The following is a 22,575-nucleotide window of genomic DNA, read 5'->3' as shown; positions in this document are numbered from 1 at the left end:
TCTCTTAAAACAGAAAGAAAAAAGAAAAGTGCTTGTGTAATCAAGCTAATATTCAAAGGAGCTTTAGTAATATGTAACAGTTTTTTTCTTGAGTATCTGTAACTTTTTTTATTTGGTTAATTGAATAGCTTGAAACAAAATTGCCAATTTTGTCTTTACTAGGGCCGGTGGGAAAGTCAGCAGGATGTATCCCAAACCACAGTTTCCAGAGGAATAGCTCCTGCCCCCACCCTCTCTGTTTCTCCCCAAAATAACCATTCTCCAGATCCAGGTAAGTTATCTTTTCACTTGTCAATTACTGTCAGAAATCTGAGCATCTTTCAGAAAGTTTAAATTAGGATTTCCTGCCACGCAGCCACTGTTCTACTAGATAATGTCCATCGAGTTGTTTCATTTCTCCTCTAAATAGGTTGAGTTCCATTGGCTCTGGAATGTTGGATTGATCTTGCATTGCTCTGATATATACCGCCTGATCATGATGTGTTAGCCTGTACATTGCTGGAATCTCTTTGCACCTCTTTGTTAAGGACTTTTGTGTATGTGCTCTATAGTAAATATCTGTAATGTTTTATCTTCTCATCTTCATGTGTTTGTTAGGTTTTGTTATGATTGCATTGGCTTCATAAAATGACTTGGAAAATGTTTGTCCTCGTTTGTTTTTTTTTTTTCCTGGGAGAGTTTATGTAAGATTGGTATTACCTCTTCCTTAAATGTTTCATGAAATTCCCTAGTTACATGATCCAGGCCTGGAATCCTCTTTGTGGGGAGATATTAAATTATGACTTGAGTTTCTTTTTTTCTGAGACAGAGTCTTGGTCTGTCACCCAGGCTGGAGTCTGGTAGTGCGATCTCAGCTCACTGCAACCTGCCCCTCCCAGGTTCAAGCGATTCTCCTGCCTCAGCCACCTGAGTAGCTGGGATTACAGGCACCCACCACCACGCCCGGCTAATTTTTGTATTTTTAGTAGAGATGGGGTTTCACCACGTTGGCCAGGCTGGTCTCAAACTCCTGATCTTAGGTGATCTGTCTGCCTCAGCCTCCCAAAGTGCTGGGATTACAGGCGTGAGCCACCGCGCCCGGCAAGTTTCTTTAGTATGGGAATATTTAGATCTTTGTGTCTCCTTTTGAGTCACCTATCATAGGTTATATTTTTTTCAAGGAGTTTCTTAGTTTATCTAGAATATTAAGTTTATTTTCATAAACATCACTTTACTTTTTTTTTTTTTTTTTTTTTTTTTTTTTTTTTTTGAGATAGAGTCTCACTCTGTCGCCCAGGCTGGAGTGCAGTGGTGCGATCTCGGCTTGCTGCATCTTTTGCCTCCCGGGTTCAAGCGATTCTCCTGCTTCAGCCTCCTGAGTAGCTGGGACTGCAGGCACGTGCCACCATGCCAAGCTAATTTTTTGTATTTTTAGTAGAGACGGAGTTTCACCATGTTAGCTAGGATGGTCTCGATCTCCTGACCTTGTGATCCACCCGCCTCGGCCTCCCAAAGTGCTGGGATTACAGGCGTGAGCCATCGCGCCTGGCCACTTTACCTTATTTTTTAAATACTTACAGGATCTCTTGTGATGTTCCTTCTTTTTATTCTGATACTGATAATTTTTATTGTCTGTTTTGAATACTTTTCTGACAGGTTTATCATATATATTAATATCAGAACCAGTTTTTGGCTTTAATTTTTCTATTGCAATTGATTTTTTAACTTTTTCCTGCATTTCACATATTTTAGTATGTTGTGCTTTCACTTCCATTCTATTCAGAGTATTTTAAAATTTCCCTCTGATTGCTTCTTTGATCCATGACTTATCAACTAGCATTAATTCTTTTTTATTTTTGGGGGTAATCTGTATTCTAGATTGTGTTCTATCTTGGTTAATATTCTGTGTGCACTATTGTGTTTGGGGACATGATGTTCTATGTATATCTAATTAGGTCACTGGTTTATCGCCTTGTTCAAATCCTCTGGATCTTTGCTGATTTGGTGGAGGCCTATTCTATCAGTTCTTGAGAGGGCATTAGATATCCAAATATGATTGTGAAAATTATCTGTATTTCCCTTTATACCAGTTTTTACTTCATTCATTTAGAAACTCTGATAATTAGGTACACACACATTTAAGATTGTTACATCTTCCTGATAGAGTGGCCTTTCTATCATGAAATGTCACTTTTATCTCTGGGAATACTCTTATCTTGAAATCTCTCTTACCTATCATTTATGTATAACTGCATCAAATTTATTTACTGTTTGCACGATGTATCTTTTTCTCAGCTTTTAAAATTTTAGCCTGTATTTGTCTTTAAATTAAAAGTGATTGCCTTGTAGACAACATTTGGTTGGGTCCAGTTATTTCCCCCTGAATCTCATCTCATAGTTCCTGCCCTTTAATCGGCATGCTTCACGAACGCTTCCAGTGCCTCCCATTCTGGTCTGCCATGTTTTTATTGGTTTTCTACTTGGCCATTCTGTTTTTTGTTTCACTGTAACTCCTTATTTACCTTCTTTTGGGTTAATAAAAAAAAATTAGTATCTCATTTTATTTCCTTTTTGCTTTTTTGGACACCTGTATTTGTTTGCTAAAGTCTTTGCTCAGAAACCCTACTTGGCATCCTTAACTTACCAAATCTGCTTAGAGTTCATATGATGTCACCCCTCACCTCACAAATACAAGAACCATGCAACAGTGTAAGTCATTGGCCTGTTCCTCTAGGCCCCTCATTTTGTACTGTTGTTTCATCTTTTACATACATAGGTATTACAAACCTCACTTTATGACATTATTCTTTTTGCTTTAAAATAGCCACTTGTAGGCCAGGTGCGGTAGCTCCCACCTGTAGCCCTAGCGCTTTGGGAGGCCGAGGTGTGGATTAGTTGAGACCAGCCTGGGCAACATGGCAAAACCCTGTCTCCACAAAAAAATACAAAAATCAGCCGAGCATGGTGGTACACACTTATAGTCCCACTACTCAGGAGACTGAAGTGGGAGAATTACCTGAACCCGGGAGGTTGAGGCTGCAGTGAGCCACAATTACATCACTGTGCTCAGGCCTAGGCGACAGAGTGAGATCCTTTCTCAAAAAAAAAAAAAAAAAAAAAAAAAATGAGAAAAAAAAAAAGCTTGGGCTGGGCGCAGTGGCTTATGCCTGTAATCCCAGTACTTTGGGAGGCCAAGGCAGTGGAATCACCTGAGGTCAGGAGTTCAAGACCAGCCTGGCCAATATGGTGAAACCCCTGTCTCTACTAAAAACAAAAAAATTAGCCAGGTGTGGTGGCAGGTACCTGTAGTCCCACCTACTCAGGAGGCTGAGGCAGGAGAATCACTTGAACCTGGGAGGCGGAGGTTGCAGTGAGCCAAGATCACGCCATTGCACTCCAGTCTGGGTGACAGAGTGAGACTCTGTCTTAAAAAAAAAAAACACAAACTAGTCTTTTGAGAGAATACAGAAAAAATGGCTAATCTTTTATGGTTTTTTTTTGTTTTTTTTTTTTGTTTTTTCAGATTATTTCTGGCAGTATCCAGTCTTTCCTGAAGGTCTTATTTTAATCTGATTTTATTTTTTTTTAGCCTGAAGAATATTCTGTAGGTTTTGTTTGTTTGTTTGTTTGTTTGTTTGTTTTTGAGATGGAGTTTTGCTCTTGTCTCCCAGGCTGGAGTGCAGTGGCCCGATCTTGGTTCACCACAACCTCCATGTCCCGGGGTTTAAGTGATTCTCCTGCCTCAGCCTCCCAAGTAGCTGGGATTACAGGCATGTGCCACCACGCCTGGCTAATTTTCGTATTTTTAGTAGAGACGGGGTTTCTCCATGTTGGTCAGGCTGGTCTCAAACTCCAGGCCTCAGGTGATCCACCCACAGCCTCCCAAAGTGCTGGGATTACAGGCGTGAGCCACTGCGCCCAGCCTAGTATTTCTTAAGAGTACAGTCCTCCTGGAGAAAAATGCTCTCCTTTTTTGAAAGGGCCTTTATTTCACTGTTTTGTTGTTTTAAGAATATTTTCACTGGATAGAGAACTCTTGAGTTGGAGGTTTTTTCTTTTAGCACCTCAAAGATGTTTCCTCATCTCCAGCCCCTTCTTTTCTGCTGAGAATTCAGCCATCATTTGTCACCTCCTACTCAGTGTGGTATCTTTGTTTAGTTCGCCTGCTTTCAGAAGTTTATCTTTGTGGCAATTGTACTATGATCTGCTTAGTTATCGTTTTCTTAGTATTTAACTTGCTTATCAAGTTATTGGATCCGTAAGTTGATGTTTTTCAACAATCGTGAGAAATGTTTAGACATTATTCATTGAAACTTTTCCCCCTTTTTCTCTCTTTCTGCTCTTTCTGAGAATCTAATTACTCATAGGTTAGATTGTTTAATATTGTCCTACAGGTCACAGAGGCTGTGTTCTTTTTTTTTTTTTTTAAATCTTTTAATTTTATTTTTTCTAGTTGCATAAATTTTTCTGTGATTTCCAGGGCTCTGTTAAGCACATCCAGGGAATATTTTCATTTCAGTCATTTTTTTTTTCTTTCAGTTCTAGAATTTCCATTTGCTACTGCTTTTCTAGTTTTAATTTCTCCACTGATGTTCCCGGTCTGTGCACCTGTCAAGACTGTATTCTCCTTTGCATCTTTGGATTTGGTTAAGAAAGCTGCCTTAAAGTCGTTGTCTGTTAAATCCAGTATCTAGCCATCTCATGGTCTATTTTTATTGATTCCTTTGTTGACTGTGGATCATATTTAATTTTTACCAAATGTATTTGTATATATCCATGTGATTCATACCCCGGTCAAAATGTAGGACATTGACATGACTCCAGTTAATTCCCACTCCCTGCGGTCAGCCAGTGTTCTGATGACTACTTCTCTAGATTACTTCTGCAGTTTCATAAATGGAGCCATATGATGTATGCCCTTTTTGTATCTGTCTCTTTTGCTTACCACATGTGTTAAATTCTTACAGATTGTTGCTTGCATTAGTCATTTATTTTTTATTGGTGAGAAATACTTCACGACCATGCATTGTGTTTGTTGAAGAAACCAGGTTCTTGTACAGTAGACTGGTACAGTAGGCCAGGTTCTTGCACAGCAGAGTCTGTTCATTCTTACGTTTCCTGTCATGTTCCCGTGAGACTGTTGAAACACAAATCTATCCCCTGTATTGCCTGTGAACTGGTAGTTAGAGCTAGATCCTTGATTCGATTCAGCTGATTTGAGAAGGATGCGTGTGATTGGGTGGGTGGGTGTGGATGTGTGATGGGGAGGTTGGAGACACGTAATGTCTGATGGTCTCATTTAGTGATATGTGCGGCCTTTGATTCATTACTGGCTAGATTTTTACTTAATGAGGGATTATCCTTACTCTAGAATGTTAGTTTAATTTGATACAGAACTCTAGATTGTAATTTTTTCCCTAATCTTTGAAATAATTGCATCTTTTTGGATCTTTATTCATCTTAAACCTATTTTATTTTCTGTCTCCTCTCTTATTTTCTCGTCCTTGTTTTTGCCTTGCTGTAAATAATTGGACTTTTCTAAACTGAGGTATGATGTATCTCTCGGCTCGGTATAGCCATCTCGTTGCTTTTTTATTTTTCAGTGGTCACCCTCATGATTACAATGTACATCCTTAACTTTTTGCTGTATACTTACACTTAATATTCTGCTGCTTTATGTAAAACGTAGAAACCTTACAGCTGTATCCATCCATTTGCTAACTGAATTGCCAGTAAGTTTGGAATCCTTTCAGGGTTAGTGTGGAGAAGAGATCTGGGGGGGAGTTGTGTGCATCTGTTGAGGCAAATGTATTCCTTAAGGTGACTTGCTTGTTCATTTCTAAACGTTGTGTGAATACAGCTTTTTATCACTTATGACTTGGGATTAGATTTTACTATAAATTAATAGGGGGAAGAAATCTTAGTATATCATAAGTAGACCTGTCTGTACCTCTGATCCCAGCCTTTGGAAATTAACAGCAGGTAATTTGGAAATTAACAGCAGGTAACTTACGTTTGTAAGTTGTTCAGGGTGTCTCTGCCTGACTTGTAACAGACAACTCAAACACTACCCTTTACCCTTTTCCCAAAAGGTCAGTTTCATCATCTTCCTTCAGTAGTTATGAAAAATTAGATTGAATAAGACGTAGTCCCTGACTTCAAAGAGCTTAAAGTCTAGACAAAGAGCTATACATCTGTGTCATTGGCAGTGTGACTTAAAAATCAATCCCATTTTATTCTTGGGCAGAAGTGAATGCTTCTGCCAATTAGTGACAGGATAGAGGTGAATTACTGTTCTGATGCTGATAGGAACACTGCATACTAGAGTATTTTGGCAGCACCCCAGTTACTGCTATTTAATTGAAAAAGGGACATTACTATGTTTGAGGGAAATTACGTAAACTACAATAATACTGTGTTTCTCTAATATTTTTTAAGGATACCTTTGGTTTTTGTTAGATTTGCTGACAAGTGATGTCTGTCAAATGTACAGGAAAGAAGATGTCTATGTAATTGTATTTGTTTTATCTTTTTCCCCTGTAATATGGGCAGGACTCAGTAACCTTGCAGCATCCTACTTGAATCCCGTCAAATCCTTCGTGCCGCAGATGCCAAAGCTCCTCAAGTCTCTCTTTCCCGTCCGCGATGAGAAGAGGGGCAAGCGACCGTCTCTCCTTGCACACCAGGTAAAAAGCACCGAGAACGCAGCCGTGATCGTTTTTCTAATAAACCAGCACTCTGTGTTGCGCCAAAGCTGGAGGTGGAGGCATGCCCTTGTGGGTGGGGGCTAAACGAGGTGTCTACACCCAGAAACAGCTGTCAGTCATTTCTCCTCCACTCTCTTCAGAGATAACAGAGCTGTTTAAACTTACGGACACACTCCCTCCTTTCTGCTTTTAAACAGTGCCAAGGACACTGCTAATGTGGTTTATGGTAATATCACTTAGAGCAACAGTAGTAAAATTTATGAAGTGCACTTAGCGTTGTGTATTGCCAAGTAGAAAATGTAATTCTATTTTTATTTCTTGATTTCATTTGTTTTTTCAAACAATTGTATATCATGAGTGCCCTTCCCTCTCAACCTGTTTTCTTTACTATGGATAACCTGTTCTTTTACTGAAAAGTGATCACCTGTCTTACTTCCTTTTTTCTTAAAACTCTTTACCCAGCTCTAGGGTAAGTGTTAGAGCAAACACGAAAAGGTTTTCCAAACAATCAGGAAGCTGCTCTTATGCAATAGTGAATGGGAACCCCATTGGAAATGCAATTTCCAGCCTTATATAGGTGTTAACTCAGCAGAAAATGATAAATGAGGATTTATTTATACTCATTCAAAAACACATACAGGGCAAGTTCTGTTGTCCAAATAGGTCTTTTGACATCAGCTTCTCCACGTTCTTCTAAACATTCAAGTTGCAGTAATCCAGGTGAGTCGTCTGAGACTTAACTAAAGAGTTTTCTAAGTGTATGAATGCATATTCAGGGGAGAAGGAATTAGTTTTATCAGGCTGCCATGCAGGTATGTAATTTTTAAAAATCTAGCTTTATATAAGCATATAAATAAGCATACACATACAGTAGATGAAAAAATTAAAACCAAGATTTTGCAGCTGTTTAAATTGTATTTAGACACATGGCGGGGCTTGAGAGTTACTGAAACGAATCTATGACCGTAGGAGCTAAGTCCTGTGGGGACTGAGGTAGGCAGTGATTATTTTTCCCAGTGCTTTTTTTCCCCAGAGATCCACCAGAACTGAACCAGTGGGTCGTCATTGTGTATATTATTCAGTTCTAAACTTCTGCATCATTGTTTCACAAAGTGTGATTCATGAACTGTCTGTCAGATTTATCAAGGGAGCTGTTTTAAAAAATAGTTTCTCAGCCTGCCCTGGAAACCCATAGCTAACTTGGAGAGACCTTGTAATCTGCATTTATAAGTGCCTGTGGTGATTCTTATTTTTATTCAGTGAAGTCTGCTATCCAGTGTTTTCAGTTGCTGTTTGGTGAAGACAGAGTCATGTAGGTTGAAGGAAATTAGAATCACGTTGGAAGTCATGGAGTCAGCCTGCCATCATTACTATTCTCCTTTAAAGCTATTTTCAGTTTTCCATGTAGCAAGTCACATCACCTGCTACCTGTAGAACTTACTTATGCTCTTACTGTTTTGGCAATGAGTGATTAGCTGTCTCTGGATGTAAGAGGAACAACGTGTTAGAAACAAATGTAGTGATTGGAGAATAACTATAATTTATAATGCCCAGGTTAGAGGTTACCTTGAAATATATAGAAGATTTCTTAAGCAATTTTTATTCATTTACTCCAGTCTGTTCATTTATTGTTTGAGCACACACAAACAAAGGTTTGGGAAAACTGGCCTCGTACAAATACTTTGTGTTTCATAAAAATATAAAACACATGGCTGAGTGCGATGGCTCACACCTATAACCCCAGCCCTTTGGGAGGCCAAGGCAGGTGGCTCACCTGAGGTCAGGAGTTTGAGACCAGCCTGGCTAACGTGGCGAAACCCTGTGTTTACTACAAAAATTAGCCAGGCATGCTCCTGTAGTCATAGCTACACAGGAAGCTATGAGAATTAGAATGAGGCTATGAGGCATGAGAATCGCTTGAACTCAGGAGGCAGAGGTTGCAGTGAGCCAAGATCATGCCACTGCACTCCAGCCTGGGTGACAGAGTGAGACTCTGTCTCAAAATAAATAAATAAAAATAAAAATATATAAAGTATATAAATCTAAAACTGGTCTTGATGAAGATACCTGGTAGTAGAGCCAGGACATTCCAGTTGGTTTGTAAGAACTCTGCTCCTTGGAAGGCATTTCCCTTTTCTCAGGGTGGCCAGGGAGCTCGCCCTTGCCCACACTACCTTGTCCTCATCCTGCAGACTTGGCGTCAACATAATGCTGGAAACACATCTCCAGGCTTCAGTGCAACTTCCTTCGCCTGACTTCCCTTCCCTCTGTCCTCGATCCTCTCCTGGGACTGTAGATTCCATCAGGTCTTTACATCCAGTGCCCAGAGCTCCAACCGGGGTGCTCTTTTTTGCTTTTAAACCTGTTTCCTTCCATGCATAAATCTCATTCAGTTCCGTCGCTTTAGCTGTTTAAACACAGTAGCCAGAACGATCTTTCACAGCCTTACAGTCGTCAGTGGCATGACACCTTCCAGTGTCTCCCACTGAAAGGAGTGAAATGTGAATTTCTCACTGTGGCTCACAGTGCCCGGCAGGGCCTGTCCTCTGGCCTTGAATCTTCTTTCTTCTTTATTCGCTCACCAGTACTAAGCCAGATAAGTCGCCTTTTTAGCCTACGAGCATGCAAAGCACCTTCAGTCTGGAGAGCTGTGGCACTGGCCCTGCCACCCACGTAGACTGCTTTTCCCAAAGGCCTCCCATAGAACATTCAGGAAAGGCCACTCCGAGGAAGGACGTCTGAGTCTAGAATGGGCTTTCTTGAACAGCCACACCAGAACACCTTCCACCATACACGCAGGCACTACATTACCATTTCTTTTTTTTTTTTTTTTTTTTTTTGCGACGGAGTCTTGCTCTGTTGCCCAGGCTGGAGTGCAGTAGTGCAATCTTGGCTCACTGCCGCCTCCACTTCCCGGGTTCAAGGGATTCTCCTGCCTCCCCCTCCTGAGTAGCTGGGATTACAGGTGACTGCCGCCACGCTTGGCTGATTGTTGTATTTTTAGTAGAAATGGGGTTTCACCACGTTGGCCAGGCTGGTCTTGAATTCCTGACCTCAAATGATCTACCCGCCTCAGCCTCCCAAAGTGCTGAGATTATAGGCGTGAGCCACCACACCTGGCCCATTTCTAACCTTTTTATTGGGAGTTATTGTTAGGTTTATATGTTTATCAATTATCCCTCTCCACAATATTCCTTGAGGGCAAGGCTTGTTGTGCCAGAATGGTGCCTGGTACATAGAAGATGCAAAATGTCTATTGTTTGACATGTGAACAGATTATAATAATATTATTTTAGAGACAGGATCTTGGTCTGTTGCCCAGTCTGGAGTGCAGTGGTGCCATGACAGCTCACTGCAGCGTTGATCTCCTGGGCTCAAGGAATCCTCCAGCCTCAGTCTCCCAAGGAGCTAGGACTACAAGTGCACTCTACCACGCCCAGCTAACTTTTTAAAAATTTTTATTTTTAGAGACAGAGTCTTGCTGTATCGCCCAGGTTGGTCTCGAACTCCTGGGCTCAAGTCCTCCCTCCTGGTATCCCAAGTGGCTGGGATTATAGGTGTGAGCCACCATGCCCAGACTGTACCATTAGATTGTGGGTCCCAAGTGTTACTCAGTGGTAGACAGGACTGTGTTTACAGCTTAGAGGTGAAAGAAGCGTGTCTGAGTGGGGTTTGGAGGGATGAAGACATATTTAAGAACCTTCTTTCCTAGGTTGGTGGAAGTGCTAAAGAACATTTCCAAAGGAGAGAGAAATCTTAGCTTTTCATTTTGGATTTAGTTGATCAGAGATGCTCTTGGTTATCTCATTTTCACTGACCATCTCTACTAAAGCTCTGTGAGAAATAAATTAGAATTGTAGATGATAATGTCAAGAAAACTGTTTTTCTCACTTGGGTCACACTTCAGGGTACAACAAGTGAAGCATACTTTAAATATGCTTTGAATATGCTTTATGCTTTCACTTGTTGTACTCTGAAGTGTGTTTCATCTTTGAAAAAGGGCATTTTAGTGCCTGTGGAATTGCAAATAACAGGAAGAAGAAAAATACTGTATTGGCTAGACTCCTGTAGTGTCCCTCATTTTTTAAAAATAGTAATCTTTATTATAATGGGAGTTCCATGCACTTGAAAATCAGATTTGATACCTACAGTGTGAAGTTTGGACTTTTAAAACAATCTCTACTCCCTCTCCTGGGGGTCCTACAGGAACCAGATAATCAACCAGTCTTTGCCTCAGAGTTTGTTCTTACCAGGAAGTAAAGGGAGTGGGGAAGATTGTATATGTGAACCACCCTGCCCAGCAAGACCCTATTTTTAAGGTGTTCAGATTAGCAGATATTCTTTAAGTAAGCATCTTTAATCCTTCATGGGCACTTGAAAAACTAATAACCATCATTTTGGATGAAGTGAGTATTACAGCCTTTAAAATATGTAATTTTTTTTTTTTTTTGAGATGGAGTCTCCCTCTGTCGCCCAGGCTGGAGTACAATGGTGCAATCTCAGCTCACTGCAACCTCTGTCTCCCAGGTTCAAGCGATCCTCCTGCCTCAGCTTCCCGAGTAGCCGGGATTACAGGCACCTGCCACCATGCCCAGCTAATTTTTGTATTTTTAGTAGAGACAAGACAGGGTTTCACCATGTTGGCCAGGATGGTCTTGATCTCTTGATGTCATGATCCGCCGCCTGCCTTGGCCTCCCAAAGTGCTGGGATTACAGGTGTGAACCACTGTGCCTAGCCAAAATATATATATATAATCTTCTTATATAAATATTTGAATAAGTTTATTATTATGTAGAAGTTTTATTTTCCTTTTTAAAATTTTTTTTTTGTGACAAGGTCTCGCTCTGTTGGCCAGGCTGGAGTGCAGTGGCGTGATGATAGCTCTCTTAGGATCTTTGTTCTCTCAGACCTCCCCCGTCTTAACAGCTCTAGATGAGTCTCCCACATCTCATCTGGGAAATACTTCGTCATTCTACAGTTGTCTCGCCAGGGTCCTCCCTAAAGTGAGGAGTCCAGAAATGAGAGAGTTCCCCCTGGGCTTGCAAATGGTGGAAGTGTTTCCTTCCTCATCTAAATGATGGCCTCTACTGACGCAGCATAGAACTGCGCTTGGTTGGGCTTGTTTTTGAAAGGTGTTAGCTCATTGTGCTGTTGGTCTGGTAACATCACCAGGTTTTTTGTCTGTTGATCCTCTTGTCACTGTACTACTTCTCTTTTATTATGTGGACTAATTGATGTGTGAAAATAATGAGGAACATCAGATTCATTCTTAGAATTTTTTATCTTTGATATTGTTTTAACATTCCCAGGACATCAAGATCTTTCTGAGTAATTTTTTTTTAAATGCATACATTCTGGCTGTCCACACACTTCTAAAGCTGTAATCTCTCTGCATTTGAGACTATTGAAATATTGAACATAATAAGGCCTAAGGCAGAGCTCTGTACCCGGAAGTAGACATCACTTGTCAAGCCACAGAGAGACAGACCAACGCATTTCAGTTCCAGGTAGCCGGTAACTACCTTCTCCACTCCGCACTTCTCCCTTTTTCTACCAAAGAGTTTCTGGGAGACTGTGTTATATACATTATGGAAATAAAGTGGCCCTGCAGCCAGGGCCTTCCTCTGTGTCACCAGTCGAGTAAGCCTGAAGCAGAGTGGATGTTGATGACAGTGGCTGGACTGCCCTGCGCACACACTGGCGTGGCTACGGCTCTGCGTGAGGCATCCAGTGCTGTACTTCGCAGCACCTTAAAGAAATACACAAGTACCAGGAACCTTCCTCTCTGTTTTGAGTCTTGTGCTTTATTTTTATTTGCTAGTGCCTGTTAGTGCACCAATTTCAATAGTCTTTGACCATTAAATGATTGTAAAATAAGCAGTATCAGATATTTAGATGTTTAGATAACATCAAGATAAAGTCCAGAAAAATACAGGTCCATTCATATGCCTAAAAGGAATCTGGATCAATAGTACAATATAGGAAGGGGGAAATAGTGATACTAATATGGCATAAAGACTTAGATAGTTAATGTCGCTTAAGGGTTATAATGTGAAACAGCACAAAAACAAAACACCCCGAATGGTTTGGGGATCGACATGGAAACCGAGCAGGTCATGTTTAATAACACACTTCCTGAAACCGTTTGTCTCCCATTTCCCACCTGTCATGAAAGAGACTGAAACTGCTTTTTTATTTTATTTTATTATTTGAGACTAGGTCTTGTTTGTCACTCAGGCTGGAGTGCAGTGGTGCAATGATCGCTTACTGCTGCCTTGAACTCCTTGGCTCAGGTGATCCTCTAACCTCAGCCTCCCAAGTAGCTGGGACTAAAGGTGTGTGAGATGATGCCTGGCTAATTAAAAAAAAATTGTTTTTTAATTGAGACGGGTCTCAAACTCCTGGCCTCAAGTAATCCTCCTGCCTCAGTCACCCACATATGTTTTTATTCCAGTTTAGCTTGGAGACTTAAAACTTCTCTGAACAGTTGTAATGATGCAGAAACTCACACTATTCCTATCTAAACAAAACCCCAGCCCCCAACCTGGGCTCTCTTTGATATTATTAGATGACACTTAGATTACTGTACTTGGTTCTGGATTTATTACTACTAGAAATGCAGTGACCAGTTGGAATTGTTTCAGAGAATAACATCAAAAATGATTTATGAGGAAGGATTAAAGGAGTTATTTATAGCTTCACCAAACAATGACTAAGAGAGCTGACTATGTAAGCATTCAAGGGATACCAGCACCAAGGAGGGGAAGGATTGTTAGGGATGGTTTTGCTAAAGCAGTGGAGGGTCCTAGGGCCATAGAAATGAAATTAACAGAATGGTGACAGCTGACAGTGGGAAAATGGTTTATAGATAGCAAGGTACTCTTTTTTTTTTTTTGAAACAGGCTCTTGTTCTGTCGCCCAGGCTGGAGTGCAATGATGCTGTCACAGCTCACTGTGGCCTCAACCTCTTGGGCTCAAGGGATCCTCCCATCCCAGCCTGGCTCTCTTTAAAAAATAATAATAATAAAATAATAGGAATTTCTGTTACCTAAAAACAGGAAGTTAGACTGGGTGCAGTGGCTCACACCTTTATCTCAGCACTTTGGGAGGCCAAGGCAGGCAGATCACTTGAGCTCAAGAGTTCGAGACCAGCCTGGGCAACATAACAAGACCCCTGTCTCTACTAAAAATTAAAAAAAAATTATGTGGGTATGGTGACACACACCTATCTCAAAAATAAAAACAGAAAGTTTATGAGAATATAAAATAATCCAGGTAAGGACTGAGGAATAGAATGGGTCCTGTTTTTACCAGTCATTCCTTATATTTTGTTATGTTAAGTGGAAAAGAGGTACAAGTTGTGTAGTGAAGGAATGATTATTATCAAAAAATACTTTTAATTAGAGTGTCCTTGACATTTTCAGATAAGAATGTTCAGTTCCCTCCCTCATGCAAAGATACACAGACCCATAACTGCAGAGAAGCTTTAATGAAAACCTGGATGCTTATTAACCTGTTCTTTGGAATCAGCAGGTTCTCAGGTGAAGATGTTATTATTTTCCTGTTACTTTATCTTAATATTGTTTATCAAATGGAAATGAAAAGGTTCCTGGATCTTTTTTTGTAAGACAAAAGTCAACAGTTTATTTAGAAAGTTTAAAAACAAAGATATTCTTATAATTTACAAGATCTTTTGGTTTGAACATACTCATAAGGACTTATGTTTCTCATTTTTATGGAGATTTGTTTTTGTTTGTAATCAATTTCTGTCTGAGTTCCAGAAATGCAAAAATACTGCACTGAAAGAGGTGGCAGCTGACAAAATTGCTGTCTTTGACCTTCTGATGCAAGTTTAGTAACTAATCTGGAAAATAATGAACTGCAATTAATGAAATCTGTACTCATATTCAAGTGTGTTTCTCAGACGGCACATAAAATAATTGAAGGAACTTCCTGCTCTCTAATTAGTTAGATTGAATTAATTTGGCATAATAGCTTTTTTTCATGTATCTAGAAGTTTGTGTTCAGATGAAGCTATTTATGTACTTCAAAGTTAGGAACTGTAAATGGCATCTTTGATGAATCTGGAGAATTAAAGAGTTAATGGTCAGATTTAATTTCCACTATCAAAAGCACAGTCACATTGCTGGCCTGTCTTGATTTATGTGTCTGTCCCTTTTGGTTAGGGCTGCCTTATCAACAGCAGGGATATTTTTCTCCTATTTCAACATAGCCTCACGTGTGGTAGGTAGATAAAGGCTTGTGTAGAAAGAGCACCCCCCTGCCCATCTCTGATGTTAATTGAAAAGATGTCTGTATAATTATCCATCTTCCATTACTGTGATTCTTCCTTATATAAAACAGGGAGAAACAAGCACAAATACTAACTCTTACCTTGTACACAAGGATGATGTTTTGAGCTAGCCGTACTTCTTTGATTAAATGAGTTATATAAACACGTATCCTTGTGTCTCAAGTAAAGGTTCAACATCCTAACTAAAAGAAGAAAACACTGCCGGGCGCGGTGGCTCACACTTGTAATCCCAGCACTTTGGGAGGCCGAGGCGGGCGGATCACGAGATCAGGAGTTTGAGACCAGCCTGGCCAACACAGTGAAACCCCATCTCTACTGAAAGAAATACAAGAATTAGCTGGGCGTGGTGGCGGGTGCCTGTAATCCCAGCTACTCGGGAGGGTGAGGTAGGAGAATCGCTTGAACCCGGGAGGCGGAGGTTGCAGTGAACCAAGATCGCACCACCGCACTCCAACCTGGGTGACAGAGCGAGACTCCGTCTTAAAAAACAAACAAAAACACATCTAGGCCTTGTTCCCAGCGTTCATTTTTCTTACACTTTCAGGTTATTTAAAAAATAACATATATGAGCATTTTCTCTGTAGTTTAATACCACCCATCTTAAGCAGCTATAGATACAGTATGCTGTATTTCATTTGTTCTGGAGTTAACAAAGAGTTTTTTAAAAAAAATTCAGGGCAACTGATTTCTGTTTAGTTTAGGGAGGAGTTTTTAGGCACTCCTGTCATTGTTATAAGACTCTTATCACTCTTTTAGTTTTCCAGAATTGCAGCATTGTGCTGTCTCGCCTTGCCCCAGGCATTTGTAGGTAATATAGTGGACATACTTAGAGATGTCAGAGTTGTCTTCACAATCAGGTTTAGTAGCTGATCTGAAAAATAATGAAATACAACTAAAATTCCCTTCAGCAAGTAAGAGGATTTCTGAGGCAGTAAAGAAGTCGATTGAAGAGGTGCATCTGCCAGCCATTTTTTAGGAATGGGCTTCATTTTATTCTCTAGACCAAGTGTTGCCATACTTTATTTTATAAAGGGACAGATTGTAAATATTTTAGTATTTGCATGCCATGTGGTCTCTGTCAAAACTAGCCACAGACAGTATTAAACAAATGAGTCTGACTGTGTTCCAGTAAAACTTGATAACCTGAAATTTGAATTTTACATAATTTTTATGTTATGAAATATTCTTTTGATTTATTTCAATCATTAAGAATGTAAAAGCCATTTCTTATTTCGTAGGGCATATTAAGCTGGTGACAAGCTGGATGAAGACTTTTTTTTTTTTAGACAGGGTCTTGCTCTGGCCCAGGTTGGAGTGCAGTGGTGTGATCATGGCTTATTGCAGCTTTGACCTCCTGGGCTCAAGTAATCCTCCCATCTCAGCCTCCCAAGTAGCTGAGACTACAGGTGCATACCACCATGGCTGGCTAATTTTTAAATTTTGATTTTGTAGAGACGGGGTCTCCCTATGTCACACAGGCTGGTCCTGAATTGCTGTGCTCAAGCAATCCTCCTGCCTCAGCCTCCCAAAGTGCTGGGATTGTGTGTGTGAGCCATCTCACCCAACAAGACCCTATTTTTAAAGTGTTTAGATTCGCAAACATGCTTTAAGCATCCTTAATCCTTCACGGACGTTTGAAAAACTAATAACTCATTTTGGATGAAGTGAGCGTTAATTTCTTTTAAAATATATATGTATAATTTTCTTATATGAATGTTAAATCAGTTTTAAGTATTATGTAGAAGTTTTTTTTTTTTAATATTTTTTTTTCTGACAAGGTCTTGCTCTGTTGCCCAGGCTGGAGTGCAGTGATGTGATCATAGCTCACTGCAGCCTCTAACTCCTGGGCGCAAGTGATGCTCCTGTCTCAGCCTCTCGAGTAGCTGGGACCACAGGAGTGTGCTACCATGCCTGGCTAATTAAACAAAATTTTTTTGTAAAAATGAGGCCTTGGTATGTTGCCTAGGCTGTTATGTAGAAGTTTTTAAAGTAAACTGGCTAGATACTAAAAATCAGAAGCAATGTCTTTTCTGGTAACTCTGGAAATATTAGTATTTAAGATTTTATTTATATAATACTTAGAATAAGTCAGACTATAACACATATCTGATGTCTTATAGACCACATGAATGGTGTCATTCACTTATATCCAGTGATAAAATAATTTACTTGTTGATAGGAAAAATAGGCCTTTTAATTTTTTTGTGTAACTGAAATTAAATAGGAATATAAATGTTAGACCTTGAGTGCCTAGTTTTGAGGAACACAGGGACTAGTTTTGCTCACGCTGCATCCCCAGTGCCTACCACAATCTTTAGAATGTAGTAGGTACCTGGTACATATTTGCAAATGAGTAAATTAATGAAATCTTAGGTTCTTTGTTTGAAAGAAAATGGAATTCATCCTGGAATGAATGACTTGGGACTGATTCAGTTAATTCAAAACTTGTGATTTCTAGATCAGATGAAATTATTGACTGTTTAAAAATGTACTTTTAGTAAGCCAACTTAGAAATATCTAGGAAGACCAGACACAAAATTCCAATGAAGTACTTTACAAATGTGCCGAGAGCTTCCAGTGTACCTGGCGCCACACCAGGAATTTTAATGCGCCATCTCAACAAGACTGAGTTAGACAAGCACCATGCAATAGGTATATAATGCGAGCCATGTATGTAACTTACAATTTCCTAGTAGCCACGTTTAAGGAAGTAAAAAGAATACAGGTCAGATTAATTTTAATAACATTTGTTTAACCTAGTGTATTGAAAATACTGTCATATCAACTGTAGTATAAAAAAAGATTGAGATATTCCCATCCTTCTTTCTGTACAAAGTCCTTGAAATCAGGTGTGTATTTTACATTTCTAGCACATTGCAATTCAGACACTAAAGTTCCGTCGGAAATACTTGATCTGCATTTAGAATTCATAAAATTTATGGTTGAAAGAGCAGACCCACATGCCGAGGCTGTTCTAAACATACTTAAAAGCATTCCAAGGCCGGGCGCGGTGGCTCACGCTTGTAATCCCAGCACTTTGGGAGGCCGAGGCGGGCGAATCACGAGGTCAGGAGATCGAGACCACGGTGAAACCCCGTCTCTACTAAAAAATATAAAAAATTAGCCGGGCGTGGTGGCGGGCGCCTGTAGTCCCAGCTACTCGGAGAGGCTGAGGCAGGAGAATGGCGTGAACCCGGGAGGCGGAGCTTGCAGTGAGCCGAGATTGCGCCACTGCACTCCAGCCTGGGTGACAGAGCGAGACTCTGTCTCAAAAAAAAAGAAAAAAAAAAAAAAAAAAAAGCATTCCAGTGTTTAAGGTTATACTTTATTAGTTAAAATAGAAAATGGACTTTCTGAGTCACGTTAGCCTCATTCTCAGTGCTGGGTCACCACCAGTGGCTGGTGGCTGCCATTTCAGGGCTGCTGCCCTGTTGGGGAAACGGGGAGGGTGCACACCTGTCTCAGGTTACAGAGCCTCGGGAGTGGCAGAACTGAGCTTTCCATTGAGAAAGCACGGTTAGATGCTCAAATGTGACCGTAAGAGATTTCACTGACAGTGATTAAGAGTAACCAAGTCATTGTATTTGTGGAATGAATGAATCAGTAGAGCATTTGCAGGAGGGACGGATCGAGCCGCAGAAATACACCATGCAGGACCTGCCAGCATTTCCCTGTCTGCTGCAGTGGGAAACCCTGGCAGCTGCAAGGTGGAGAGCGACATGGTCACTTTTGTTTTTCGGAAAGCTCCCTCCGGCTGCAGTTTGGAAAGTGGATTTGAAGAGAATGGAGTTAGAAGATGCTATTCGAGTGTGGGTAGAAGCCTCAGCAGGGATTGTTACGTGGGTCAGAAACCCACGGTCGCCTTCTGGTGTTGAGTCCTTCAAGGCACTGCTTGGAGGGGCATGTGGCAGGCAGGGGCACAGTGGCTCCAGGGTCGGCAGCCACCAGCCTGCTTCCCCGGTGACGCCGCTTAGAGAATTCATGTGGATGGGATCACCTGCTTGCAGATAGGTGTGGAAGCCCAGAGGTGATCAGGTTTTTACACAAAAGTTAGAATGCCAAGCCATGCATTTAAAATAACTATACCTGCCAGATGGACAAAAGTGTTGGTGCCGTTATGGCTCACGTATTCTATCCAGATCAGCCTGTCAGGGTCTGGAGCCTCCAGGCGCACAGGGTGGCCACATGTCCCGGTCACTGAAGGCCTCACATGCTGGAGGCTGGTTCACAGGCTCCAGGCCAGGGCTGGACACGTTCTCCCCGCTCACCTCCCAGAACTCTTCATTTTCCTCTCTTCCAGGCCGCTGGTCAGGACAACCTTAGAAAAGTGTTTCTATTGATTAGATTATTGCTGAGGTTTAATGTTTGTTTTTTTTTTGTTTTTTTTTTTTTTTTTGAGACTGGGTCTCACTCTGTCACCCAGGGTGGATTGCAGTGGCATGATCATGGCTTACTGCAGCCTCGACCTTCTGGGCTCAAGCAATTCTCAGCTCCCAAGTAGTTCGGACTATAGGTGTGCACCACCACACCCAGCTAATTTAATTTTTGTAGAGATGGAGTTTCTCCATGTTTTCCAGGCTGGTCTCGAACTCCTAGGCTCAAGTGATCCTCCTGCCTCAGCCTCCCAAAGTGCTGGGATTGCAGGCGCGAGAGCCACTGCACACAGTGTCTGATTTGTATCCATTGTATGTTACTTTTATCGGAACATTTTTGGAGATTAGCAGGTGTTTCCTTATATGTCCTAGCTCTGCTTCCTTTTGTTTCTCAGGTTTTTCACACTTCAGCAGCAGGAAAATGAAAGATTGGCTACTAGCTATTTGTAACAAAAATAAATCTTACATATCTTGTATATTCCATTAAAAAGTAATTTTCTATACTTGGATTTAAGTCATTGGTTAGTGTTTAAAACAAGACTTAGAGGATTGTATTAGTTTAACCATCATTAAAAAATGACATTTAAGAATTTTTGAAATTCAGGGTAAGGGGTGATTGTTAGCCATGAAAGGTTTATTTTCAAACAAGAAAAGGTATGCATCAGAAAATTCAATGTTGGGGAAGTTCTGAAGTGACTATTTTTTTGCTTCAACTGGGACCTCTTTTCCCCTTTACCTCCCCTGATGCCCACATTTCAGAGTCTGTTCTTTCCCACATTCCTATGTAACTGTACAATTTAGTCTTCTTTAGGTCACTTGCTAAGTAATTTATGCATTTGTTCATTCAACAAACACTGAGCTACTGTTTTATGTAAGGAAATACAAAGATGAATGAGCTGTAGTCTGTCTCCTTCCAAGAGCCTGAAGTTTAGAGAAGCCCCTTTAGAGCCACAAAAGCAGATGAAGAGACAGTGCAGGGTGATGTAGATACCGTCACGTGTGAGTGTCTGCGGATGACACAGCGAAGCCAGTGGGCACTGCTCCCTGCAGTTGCAGGAGAATTCGATCATGCATGAGCAGAGACTTACAAATGAATCGGTATTCACTAGGTGGAACGCGATTCCACGGGGGTGGAGTGGCGTGAGGAAGGTTCTGGAAAAGCCATCCATTGAGGGAATTCTGAGTGGCCTAGTAGAGCAAGCAAGGCAAGGTGTGTCCCCTTGGAGATTTTGTATGTCAGGTCAAGGGGTTAATTTTATTATTCTTGGCAGAGGGGTCTCCAAAACAGCTTTTATTCCAAGTTTTGAAATTCTGACCTCATCTCCCATGTGTTCATGTAGAATGTGAAAGCCAGAGTTAAAACACAGTGCAATATGATGAGAGCAGTGACTGGCACCTTTTCCCTGAAATATTTCTAAGCTGTTCTGTTGCCTGTAAGCTACTCATCTGTTCAGTTTCAGCAACGCTCAGTAGACAGCATGATTGCAGGTTCAGCCAGCACTTGAGAACTTAGTCCTTTTCCTTCTCTGTCACTCACTTACAGGGCAACATGAATACATTTAACCATTAGGTAAATGCTCTCTGAGCCTCGGTTTCTGTAGTGTGAAATGTAGATAATTATATTCACTTGCCTCATGGGACTTCTCCTTAATATTTATAGCTGCAAAATACTTCACAGTCATTTTTATTAATAGTTACCAGATGTGTCGTAAGGATTAATGAACTTATGATCTGAAATGTTTTGAGCCCCTGAAATAGGAGGTGGCTGCCTGCACAGGGGAGATGTAGAAGAGCATAAAGGTGCAAACAGACACACTTGAAAACTTCAGCTGTTACATGTGAAGGACGATGGCACAGTTACGATTTCAGTATTCTTGGTGGATATATTTGGCATCCTTAAAAAGGTTGCTGAACTCATACCCAAGGCCTGTGCCAAAAGCCCCCCTCATGTGGCATTCACACCCGTTCTATTTATGACCCCTTCCTCCTCTGAATCCTCTCTCTTTTTTTTTTTTTTTTTTTGAGATGGAGTTTCGCTATTGTTGGCCAGGCTGGAGTGATGCAATGGCACTATCTTGGCTCACTGCAACCTCCACCTCCCAGGTTCAAGCAATTCTCCTTCCTCGGCCTCCCCAGTAGCTGGGATTATAAGCATCTGCCAGCATGCCCTGCTAATTTTTTTTTTTTTTTTTTAGTAGAGACAGGGTTTCACCATGTTGGCCAGGCTGGTCCCAAACTCCTAACCTCAGGTGATCCTCCTGCCTCAGCCTCCCAAACTGCTGGGATTATAGGTGTGAGCCACAGTGCCCGGTCTCCTCTCTGCTTTTGAAGCTTCCACTCCACTGTCACATTCCCTCATTTTAGTGATTTGCTCATGTGTTCCCCACCAATCAGGTTGCCCATCTGTTGAGAGCAAAGCCCATGCCTCTGATGTTGATGTTGCCCGAGGCACCTGGTGCCATGCCCGCCGCATGGTAGGACCTGATGCAGTCTCTGTTGAACTGAACTTTTTTTTTTTTTCAAGGGGGCTACGTAGTTTATTGTAGTTCATCTTTTTTTTAAATTTTATTATTATACTTTAAGTTTTAGGGTACATGTGCACAATATGTAGGTTTGTTACATATGTATACATGTGCCATGTTGTTTTGCTGCACCCATTAACTCGTCATTTAACATTAGGTATATCTCCTAATGCTATCCCTCCCCCCTCCCCCCACCCCACAACAGTCCCCAGAGTGTGATGTTCCCCTTCCTGTGTCCATGTGTTCTCATTGTTCAAATTCCCACCTATGAGTGAGAACATGCAGTGTTTGGTTTTTTGTCCTTGCGATAGTTTACTGAGAATGATGGTTTCCGGTTTCATCCATGTCCCTACAAAGGACATGAACTCATCATTTTTTATGGCTGCATAGTATTCCATGGTGTAAATGTGCCACATTTTCTTAATCCAGTCTATCATTGTTGGACATTTGGCTTGGTTCCAAGTCTTTGCTGTTGTGAATAGTGCTGCAATAAACATAAATGTGCGTGTGTCTTTATAGCAGCATAATTTATAGTCCTTTGGGTATATACCCAGTAATGGGATGGCTGGGTCAAATGGTATTTCTAGTTCTAGATCCCTGAGGAATCACCACACTGACTGCCACAATGGTTGAACTAGTTTACAGTCCCACCAACAGTGTAAAAGGGTTCCTATTTCTC

General features: G+C 41.0%; 1 protein-coding gene across 1 annotated transcript in view; it reads left to right on the top strand.

The window, feature by feature from the left end:
* KIF13B (kinesin family member 13B) overlaps window positions 1–22,575 on the top strand; it is a 126,875-nt gene that overhangs the window by 89,591 nt on the left and 14,709 nt on the right. The window contains exons 33-34 of the mRNA XM_032143565.2: window positions 163–271; window positions 6,532–6,665. Of these exons, the coding sequence (XP_031999456.1) occupies window positions 163–271; window positions 6,532–6,665 (243 nt within the window). The remainder of the gene's footprint in view (window positions 1–162; window positions 272–6,531; window positions 6,666–22,575) is intronic.

The sequence above is a fragment of the Hylobates moloch genome, unplaced genomic scaffold (genome assembly GCF_009828535.3).
Source record: "Hylobates moloch isolate HMO894 unplaced genomic scaffold, HMol_V3 SCAFFOLD_22, whole genome shotgun sequence".
Classification (NCBI taxonomy): domain Eukaryota; kingdom Metazoa; phylum Chordata; class Mammalia; order Primates; family Hylobatidae; genus Hylobates; species Hylobates moloch.
This window is presented reverse-complemented; position numbering and strand designations above follow the sequence as displayed.